The following is a 9,803-nucleotide window of genomic DNA, read 5'->3' on the forward strand; positions in this document are numbered from 1 at the left end:
ATTGGAAATGTTCTTGAAATATTGTCCAGAATGGGAATCGTATTTCCGAGTAATTTGACCGATAGTCTACATCATCAGTCGTACGATACGATACGGTATAGTTTATTTCAAGTGAAATGAAATCCGACAAAGTGACGATTTTTTAAGAATATCAACGTGAAATCATCATCACTCGACTCTTTGTCAACTGAATATTTATTTTATGAATGAGTCTGGTGTTTTTAAGTGCGTTTGTTGCGTAGAAAGAAACCACTTTTAAGTGTATAAAAATGCTAATATGAATCTTTTCCGGTTCAAGTACACATAAGTAACTATGATTCATCAAATTATTGATGGAATTTGGTAGATAGGTCGAGTTGAGTAAACCAAGTTATCTTACTGGGTATTTGATTCAATTTTTTTGTTTTCAATAGACGCCCTCGCATGCATTTCCTTTTATTTTCTTTGCGGTGTTTTGATTTTTTTTCTGGTAACCTAGATACTGGAGTGCCGAAAAGTCAGTTTACGCCATCAAAAGTCACATATAATTCAGGAACCAAGCTTCCTAAAGAAAAACTAATGGCATTGATCTGATAGGAAATTTTATCCTCTACCATTTTCTTCGATGTCATTTTTCTCTAGGATGCACTGTTCGCCGGAAAAATCAACTTTTATGTGAAAAACATGAATTTAAAAAAAAATAAAAAAATTGGAGAAAAAAATTTAAAATTAATTCAGCAGTCAAGTTCAGCTATTTTTAATTTTTAACATGATTCCCGTAATTTGATGAAATATAAATGATCTTTTCAAAAAAAAAGTCAATTTTTTTTTTTTTTACAAAAACGCCTGACCCTGGGGGGAGGGGGGCTGCTACCAAAATCAAATTTTGTAAAAATGAAAAAAAAATCGAGTGATATGTCGAAATGTAGGTTTTTTGGGTCGAGAAACACAATTCTGAGGTCCTTTTTTCCGTCAAACCCCATGGGGAGGTGCTACCAAAATCAAATTTTGAAAAAATGAAAAAAAAACTAGTGATATGTCTAAATGTAGGTTTTTTGGGTCGAGAAACACGAATCTGAGGTACTTTTTTCCCTCAGTACTCTTGAGGGACTTTGGGGAGATGCTACCGAAATGAAATTTTGAAAAAAATCACAAAAATTCGAGTAGTGTATCAAAATCCAGGATTCTTTGGGTGGGGGGGGGATGGGGGGGTTATTTGTCAGTTAAAATGTAGTCGCGTTTGAGACGAGATATCTCAAGAATGGTAGCACCTCCTGGGCTCCTCCTCAATAGCTCCCGAGGGGTCTGAGGGAAAAAATGACCCAAGATTCGTGTTTCTCGGCCCAAAAAACCTATATTTCGACATATCACATCACTAGATTTTTTTCATTTTTACAAAATTTGATTTTGGTAGCACCTCCCCATGGGGTTAGAAGGAAAAAAGGACCTCAGAATTGTGTTTCTCGACCCAAAAACCCTGCATTTTGACATATCACTCGATTTTTTTTTCATTTTTACAAAATTTGATTTTGGTAGCACCCCCTCCCCTCCAAGGGGCTGGCATTTTTGTGAAAAAAAAGAAAATTTGACGTGTTGTTTTTTGAAAAGATCATTTTTATTTCATCAAATCATGGGAATCATGTTAAAAATAGCTGAATTTGACTGCTGAATTAATTTTGAATTTTTTCCCCAATTTTTTTCATTCCCTTTTTTAAAATTCACGTTTTTTGACGTAAAAGTTGATTTTTCCGGCGAACAGTGCATCCTAGAGAAAAATGACAATGAAGAAAATTGTGGAGGATAAAATATCCAATCAGATCAATGTCATTAGTTTTTCTTTAGGATGCTTAGTTCTTGAATTAGTAGGTATATGTGATTTTTTATGGCTTAAATTGACTTTTGGGCACCCCAGTGGCCAGTATTAAGCTGGAACTTGAGAGGATGAGAGAAAGTATTGAATTCTATTTTCAAGGAAACGATCGAGATTATTTCGTAGATTTTAGTTTAGCTCAACCAACATCGATGAAAGAAGAGAATGAGTTCATCAGCTGCATTGTCGTTTAATTTCAAAGTCAGTCACATGTTGTATTAAATCAGAAGATAAAAATTTTTTGAAAATGGAATGATTTTAATTTTAGAGTGAATTTGGTTTATGGAGTTGGAAAGTGAAGACCAGAATATTTTCAACGATTTTCAAAAAGCAGTTTCGATCATTGTTTATCTACATGATGAATTGATAATTATTGAGTACGCCTATTAGCCTATTGCTTTTTAGTTTTTATGCGTTCAATTAGTTTACTTTACTTTGAGAAATAACGTCCCGAATGTTCCTATGTACTTTTGTCGATTGAATTCATTGCTGCAAAACCATTGAATGGGATGGCTTTCAATATCGCTGCAGATTTATAAATAATTATAACTACAATATTATTATCATTTTGAATTCTGAATTATGTTGGTTACAAATTGCATTAAAAACAACGTTATTCTGCTCTATTTACTTTCATTTTTCATTTAATATGCAATTTGTGAAATTTATGCAATTCATTACATGAATTTCGTTCAAGAACCAAGAATATCAAGATCAATTTTTTATTCATTCAAAAAAAATGAAAAATTAGTTACCCAATTTTACGTAATTTACCAGTAATTTATGAAACACTTTTCATCGTTCGTTTTGATAAAAAGAATCGAATCGTTTCAAAGAACGATTTAGCTCTACTCCGAATATTTGTAAAATTGTGCTCGCGTACTGATAATTTTTTGAAAATGCGACTAAAATGAAAAAATGATTACGAATTTTTTATAATAATTTACTTATTTGATTATTTTTATAGTTATTTGTTGAAAAATCTCGTTCAATCGTGATTACTTACTTCGTTGAAAACCCGCATCGTGATATTATTCTTGTATATATAAGTTGTTTTTTAAATTAATTATACTATTTTTGTGATGGATTCCAGTAAACACGAAATGTAAGCATGTATCCGGAATTTGCATACAAATTCCACCTTATTTTACTCGAGCACCGCTCAGATTTGTAATACGGTTTAAAATCAGCCTACTCGAAACTCTATATGGTTTATATTTTGTCAAACAGATCCTCTAAGAATGATGACGAACTACACAAAGAAGATGATATGGACCTTAGCGATATTCAGTCGGCTGATAAAGTTATAGCTGTGAGTAAAAACACTCGATGAGATTCGGTGTGTTTTCGTATTCGAACGCATTTTCTATCCGATTTCTGAATTTTGAATTTGTTCGCAGACTCCTCTTCCAATTCCCTCGGATCATCATAAATTACAATATCAGTATTGGTTATGGTTCAGTAAACGCTGGAAAGCGAAAATATCTAATGTTTCGTATGATCAAAATTTGAAACTTATCGGTAAATTTGGATCGGTCGAGCAGTTTTGGGCGATATATAGTCATCTCGTAAGGCCATCCGAATTACCATCTCAATGTGATTTCCATTTGTTTAAACTCGGCATTAAACCGATGTGGGAAGTGAGTATCTAGTTTTCGTGATTTTATTTACATACAATCACTTTTGAAATGTTTCATTATTCGAATATTACCGTTTTGTAGGATGAAGCGAATGCTAAAGGTGGGCAGTGGATAGTAAGACTGAAAAAAGGCTTAGTGTCTCGTTGCTGGGAAAACTTGATTCTCGCCATGTTAGGTGAACAGTTCATGGTAGGAGATGAGCTTTGTGGCAGCGTAGTATCTACTCGTTTGAAAGTAAGATCACATCGTGCAAATTCTCCGACTCAATTTTTCGTCGTTCGAGATAATTACATTGTATTATAATTTTGTTTACGCAGGAAGACATTATAACCGTGTGGAATAGAACAGCGTCCGATTATTCGACTACTACTCGAATACGAGATACGTTAAGAAGAATTATGAATTTACCTCCGAATACTGTTATCGAATATAAATCTCACGTAGATATTCTGAAACATTTACCAGTGTCTCATAATTAGTTTACTGGCCGTATTCGCTAAGTATCCTACCATATCCAGTGTTCGAAATCGAAGAAAACATACGTGTTTTATCACATTTATTTTGAACTTATAAAAATTATACAATGAACAGGTCACAAACATTTCATATAATTTTTATACCACCTATAAAATTATACACGAATACAAAAAAAATAAACCATGTAAAAAAAACATCCGTAAATAATTCATAAAAAATGAAAAAGAGAAAGTATTTATAGTAAGAGATGCGAGCTGAAAAATTTGTTTACCATTTTCTTTTTTTGAAAACCAGCATATTTATCTTGTTATTATTGATTGCGTCGTAAAAAAAAAATTCGAATCAAATCGCAAATAGCCGAGTGAAAATTAATTTTCCACTATGCAAAAGAAGAATATATTGTAACAAATATATAAGTTTTGTATTTAATTTTCTTTTCAACTTTTTTTTTCTCTTTTGATTATTTACAATAAAGTGTTTCATGATTCGTTGTGTTTGTTTGTTTTTTTGGTGCAATTAACTCATTTTCAAGCATCAACTTAGAAATTACCAACGAAGAAGCCGAGCTTTGAAGCGTAATTTTTGAAAGAAAAATAACAGCGTTATGGTTTCAAAATTACCATCGTCACCAACCCTGGAACAAAAAGAATAAAGATGGTTTACTAACGTGTAACGATACCTAGTAGTTTAGTAATCAGGGCAAAGGTGAATAGGTAGCATACCTAATACATAAGAGAATACTAATTTTAAACCTATGGAAATATGAAATCCGTTATAAAAAGACGATCCTTCTTTTTCCGTCGGTAGAAATAAGCCACCGATGCAAACAACAGCGATGGTCAAAATCACATAATTGGGCGATTGAGGATTGGATATATCTGCGCAGAAGAAGAACGAAACTCAGTAAAATATACGAACAAAGACGAAGACTACGAAGAGAGAATTTACCACCACCTTGACGCATTTGATTTGTAGGTAAAATGGACGTTTGCATTGACTGACTATGTGAACCAGGAACAACTTGAAAATTTTCTCTCTCCGGGGTTAATCTGTGAGCATCTAGGTTGACTTTACTTCGTAATATAGCGGTAACGTCGTGTCTTCCGATAACCTGAGAATCGAGGGAAATTTACATGTAGGCAGAGGTGCCATAATACAAGGAATTGGTAAAATTTGGATAGCTTACTTTTTTGTTAGTTTTATCTTGCATCTGTATTCGAAATTTATCGATGATGTCACAGTTCGAAGGTTTAATTTCATTGTGTCGTACAACAATGTCTGCTCGATAATGCGAAGGTATCGTTCCTTCTGGCGTGCTGACTATATATTTTTCTGGTGATGTGCTTAGCACTGAAATGAACAACAGAATAGATCGTATTCGTAGGTTAAAGTTATTGGAAGAAAATATACATTTACCTACGTAGAGAAACTTACCTCTGTATTTGACTGTGTAATCGTAAGGATTGTACAAAGATAGAATCTGTTTGTGAGTAGTCTTGTCCTCTAAGACGAAAGATACCGAGTTGGGGAACACAAAAACGGGTATTTTGGAGTCTTGCTGCATTTTTAAGTCTTATAAGCATCTCAGAAATATTCATTCTAAACAAATACGTGGATAAAAGTTACAAAATGTTTGAGTGTTTGAAATTTGAAGACAAACTTACCATTAATGTGTTATACTGCCATTGGACAATGGAGAGTTGAGGTTGAGTTACTGATCAATCATGATTTCGATACTACTGATGAATTGATTTAAAAATTAAGTGCAAATATATTCATCATAATATTCTAATCTACATTGACATTTAATATCAGCGTAAATAATACATAAACAAGTAAATTGAAACAATGGAAACAATCAGCTGTTTTTTATCACTACGTAGAAGTCGATTGTTTTTCAATTCGATATGAAAGCTGAAAATTGGAAAATTTCTCGCAGTTTCATACTTTGTTGAAAAAATTCATTACACATTACAGCCACGTTGATTGAAAATTTGAATTATGAATTTGGACAAAATAACACGGTCCTTATTTCTTCATTTCCATTTTTTTTCTCATAAAAATACAAAATTTCACCACTTTTCTGGTATGGTAGGTACCTACCTACAAGTTCTACATACGATGCACTCCTGCAGAAAATCAAAAATCAATATTTTGGATGCCCTCATTCACGACTATTTTATGTGAAAAATGTTTGATTTTTGATTTGCAAATTTGCAGGCAAAAAAATGAATTAATTTGATAAATTTTTTCTAAAAATAAAATAAAAATTTTTTCAATCAATGAAATTGCTACATTAGCGCTCCATGCGTTCAAATATTCAACTTGTTGAGCATTACAAAAAAAATACAAACAAACAAGTTTTTACTTTTTTTTCAAAAAAATTTTATCACTCAACTTATCGGTAAATTTGAATTTTGAAAGTTCAAAAGACGATAATTTTTCGTATAAAAGAGTGTCTGTAATTTGTACGAAATTAATGATAAATGCTGCTGCAAAGCTCGCTACTCCTCTAGCCCTGTGCATTCATTCGTAGCTTTCAAACTGAGACTTTTACTACAAATTTGACTATGCAATGGTAAGCTTTTCACTATCACTTGATACTTGATTTCACTAGATAATAACAAAGCATCGTTACAACTTTCATTGTTTATTACTTAGATCGTCGATCTCTCGTAACAATGGACCCATCAGTAGAGGAATCGAATACCGAAAACGTACCCCAAACCGAAGCTTCCGTCACACCTGCAGCCAAAAAGAAATGTGTTCGGAAAGAATACAACGTCACAAATCGCAGCTGCGAAATAGTCGTCAACGGTCTGAAAGAAGTCACTCGTAAATACGAGAAATCGTGCAAAAGCGTAATCAAAGTCTTGAAGGCGAATCCTCGAACCAAATTCAAGACTCACTTTTGCGTAACCGCGATGCCGGAATTCATGGAACGAGTACACTCTTTGGATTTCTCGAACCGAGTAATATTTCTAGACGGTACCGGTAACGCGAACCGATTCAACTGCAGCGTATTCGTATTGATGATCGACAGCCACGTGGGTGCTTTACCATTCGGTTTCTTTATAACGTCGTACAAAAGCGCCAGTTTGCTAGAACCGACTTTCAACGCTTTATCCGAGATAATGCCGAATAACGCTTTCAATACGCCTACATTTCCTAAAATAGTAATCACCGGTACCGATCAAGCGGAGCATACGGCGATTACAAAGTGTTTCTCGTCGGTTAAAGCTTACATCGGCGGATTTCATTTGCTGAGGGATGTTTGGAGATTTATTTGGGATCCGGAGAATCGAATAGCCAATACGGATAGACCCCAATTGTATAAATTATTCAAAGATATAATTTATTCTAATACCGAAGACCAACTCAATTGTAATATTTGGGCTTTTAACGAGAACGTGGTCGCTAAAAAGTACCCGGAGTTTATGAAATACTTCAACACGTTGTTGAAAAAGAAAGATCTATGGGGCTTGGATTTTCGCGTACGGAGCAACGTACTGTACGATAAGAATATCCTCACCTCGGAAATGCACGTTTTGAAAGAGAACATCCTGCATAACTCGAGAACATACAGCGTTACCGAACTATTCGAATACTTCTGTACGAAGTTCTGCGATTACTACAGGACTAAAATAACCGACGCTGCTAGTGGCCTAATCAAAAGTCTCAGTGAGCTCAGATACATGCCTAACTGCAAAGACGAACTCGCTGACTTGAAAGTTAGCAATATGTGCTGCGAAGAAGTCTTAGTAGTCAGTATAAAACGTAACACCGAATACTACGTCAACAAGGAACTGGGTACTTGTACTTGCGTTCTTGGAAAATACGGTACACCTTGTGTTCATCAGTTTGTAATCGCTCTTAAATTCAAATCGGAGCTATTTACAATCGCTCCGATGAATTTGGAAGATAAAGGTAAATACTGCTACCTTGCCACCGGTCTACCGTACGTGCTAGAGCAACCGAATGCTGTACTCCTAGATGTTTCCTCGTTCGATAACGATACCACTACTCAGGTGGAGGATAATACCAACGATCTCGATTTCATTACGGAATACGTTGTAGTTTCCAATTCCGATAACGAATGCGAAGTTGTCGCTGAAACGCGCCAGTATACTTCCGAAGACTGTATCAACGCCATCGAAGCGTTCTGGTCTAAGCTGTCTCCTTTTACGAAAGATCATCCTAATGAAATATATCAATGGATTGTTTCGATGGATAAGAAACTCGATAGCGCGCAGAATATTAACGATGTTTTATCCGTATTGTACTCGAAGAAGAGTAGCAGCTGAAATTGGCTAGGATAGGTTCTTTAAGCGGGTTTCAGATTGTTGGGTTGTTTCGTTTGCTTCCAGTTTGTGTTTTTACCAACCAAGACTGATTGCTTAATGTGTATAGTTTTGTATTCAAAACCAAAAATTTAAAAAAAATGTAAATTATTTATTTTTATTGAATTTTGTTTTTCAAATAAATAATTACCTATCTGATGTACAGTATTATTTCAATTGAGTTAATTGCATCCTCACATGCCAACTCCGATCCTTTAGAGCCTCCAGTGACTTTTTGGAAGTTACTGTAACCTCCAGCAGATTTTTTTAACGCTCGAGAATTTTCATAAAATTTTACCAAACAAAGCTGGGAATCCAAAATTCACTCTGCAGCTTTCCAAACGCATTTTCAAGTTTCAAAAATCTACCGAAGACTCCCAAGAATTTTTAAAGTCACTGAAGGCTCCAAAATCGACTTGAACCCACCTGCGGTCGACTTGTCAGCGTGTTTAAGTTGGAGAGCAGCGTGAATTTCGGATTTCCAACTTCATTCGATAAAATTTCAAGTTTAAAATATGTGCTGGAGGCTCCAGAACTGCTCAAAACGGTTTGAAACCGTTTCCAATCGTTTTGGCAGGTCGAAAATAGGATGTAGGTATCTCAAATTTCCGTTCTCCAGGTCAATTTGGTGTGTTTTATTTTTTTTTTAGAGTGAATTATCAACAATCACAGAGTAACTAGAAAGAATTCAAGTTTTAATTTGTTTCGTGGATGAATCCAATTCTTTTTCTTCACAAATAGTTATTTCACTTTTCATGGTATTTTATTTTGAGAGTGAATTTCCCATTCATAAATTTAGTTTTAATTTCTCGTGTGGAAATATTTTCAATTTTTTTTTGTGAAAATACAAATAGGTATTCAAAACTTTTATTTGTCAACAAATGTTTTACAATTTCTTTTTTTTTCAAACGTATGTTATTATTTTTTTCATTTACATATAATTTCATTCCAATTTTCACTTTTTTTTCATTTTATCCAACTCTGAAGTTTGCAAACTTCCATGGCATTTTCAAATCAAAATATTGATGTTGCAGGGTTGGCTTTTTTGTTTGTGTAGGAAAGTATTTGAAAAAGAAATTTAAAAATTTTGGCATGATCTCAAGATGTTGCCAAAGGCTTGTAGAGGGACTGCTTTATAAAAAAAGAAAAACAAGTAAAGAAATTCCCAATTTAAAAAAAAAAGTAATTTCGACAAAAAACCGAACAACTGAAGTTTTTTTTTCTTTTTTGAACAATTGAATTAAAAAAAAATTCTTAACTTGAAGAGAACGATGGTCCTGAAAGGAAAAAAACTGAAAAAAGTAGATACAAACAAAATTTGCTTATTACATCCAGTTTGTATTGAAAAAAAATCCCAGCTCAAATAAAGTGATCGGGAAAACATAAAAAATTTTAAATATTTTCATTTCTCAATAAAATTAAAAAATTAAAAAATGCGGAAAAAGTGAAGTAACCAGTAAGTTTGAAGCAACATTGAAAAAAAAACTAATGAATTTT

The 9,803-nt window shown here is 33.7% G+C and overlaps 3 protein-coding genes across 4 annotated transcripts; 2 read left to right on the plus strand and 1 right to left on the minus strand.

Moving 5' to 3' along the window:
• Nucleotides 1-2,734: 2,734 nt before the first annotated feature.
• eIF4EHP (eukaryotic translation initiation factor 4E homologous protein) lies at nt 2,735-4,453 on the plus strand. Its single transcript, XM_065345652.1, has 5 exons — nt 2,735-2,954; nt 3,080-3,161; nt 3,250-3,489; nt 3,571-3,723; nt 3,807-4,453. The coding sequence occupies exons 1-5, from the start codon at nt 2,932-2,934 to the stop codon at nt 3,966-3,968; spliced, it is 660 nt and encodes a 219-aa protein (XP_065201724.1). The 5' UTR covers nt 2,735-2,931; the 3' UTR covers nt 3,969-4,453.
• LOC135832420 (motile sperm domain-containing protein 1-like) lies at nt 4,029-5,901 on the minus strand. Of its 2 annotated transcripts, none has more exons than XM_065345664.1 (6): nt 5,631-5,901; nt 5,401-5,565; nt 5,153-5,316; nt 4,915-5,077; nt 4,689-4,844; nt 4,029-4,600 (listed from the first exon to the last, which is right to left on the minus strand). In XM_065345664.1, the coding sequence occupies exons 2-6, from the start codon at nt 5,528-5,530 to the stop codon at nt 4,569-4,571; spliced, it is 645 nt and encodes a 214-aa protein (XP_065201736.1). In that variant the 5' UTR covers nt 5,531-5,565; nt 5,631-5,901; the 3' UTR covers nt 4,029-4,568. The 2 variants fall into 2 exon arrangements, with proteins under 2 accessions (XP_065201736.1, XP_065201744.1); XM_065345672.1 differs by having other exon boundaries at nt 4,921-5,077; nt 5,631-5,858.
• A 431-nt stretch (nt 5,902-6,332) lies between these two features.
• LOC135832402 (uncharacterized) lies at nt 6,333-8,465 on the plus strand. The gene is made up of 2 exons (XM_065345640.1): nt 6,333-6,544; nt 6,628-8,465. Exon 2 carries the CDS (start codon nt 6,648-6,650, stop codon nt 8,268-8,270), a length of 1,623 nt encoding a protein of 540 aa, XP_065201712.1. The 5' UTR covers nt 6,333-6,544; nt 6,628-6,647; the 3' UTR covers nt 8,271-8,465.
• Nucleotides 8,466-9,803: the final 1,338 nt, after the last annotated feature.

The sequence above is a fragment of the Planococcus citri genome, chromosome 1 (genome assembly GCF_950023065.1).
Source record: "Planococcus citri chromosome 1, ihPlaCitr1.1, whole genome shotgun sequence".
In the NCBI taxonomy this organism is placed as follows: Eukaryota; Metazoa; Arthropoda; class Insecta; order Hemiptera; family Pseudococcidae; genus Planococcus; species Planococcus citri.

Excerpts from the sequence above, each read along its gene's own strand:
- LOC135832420 (XM_065345664.1), bottom strand. The coding sequence starts at position 5,530 with ATGCAGCAAGACTCCAAAATACCCGTTTTTGTGTTCCCCAACTCGGTA. Across the intron at positions 5,317-5,400 it reads TTACACAGTCAAATACAGAG|TGCTAAGCACATCACCAGAA; the intron begins GTAAGTTTCTCT and ends TGTTCATTTCAG. Across the intron at positions 5,078-5,152 it reads AAGATAAAACTAACAAAAAA|GTTATCGGAAGACACGACGT; the intron begins GTAAGCTATCCA and ends CTCGATTCTCAG.
- eIF4EHP (XM_065345652.1), top strand. The coding sequence starts at position 2,932 with ATGGATTCCAGTAAACACGAAAT. Across the intron at positions 2,955-3,079 it reads GATTCCAGTAAACACGAAAT|ATCCTCTAAGAATGATGACG; the intron begins GTAAGCATGTAT and ends TTTGTCAAACAG. Across the intron at positions 3,162-3,249 it reads CGGCTGATAAAGTTATAGCT|ACTCCTCTTCCAATTCCCTC; the intron begins GTGAGTAAAAAC and ends ATTTGTTCGCAG.
- LOC135832402 (XM_065345640.1), top strand. The coding sequence starts at position 6,648 with ATGGACCCATCAGTAGAGGAATCGAATACCGAAAACGTACCCCAAACC.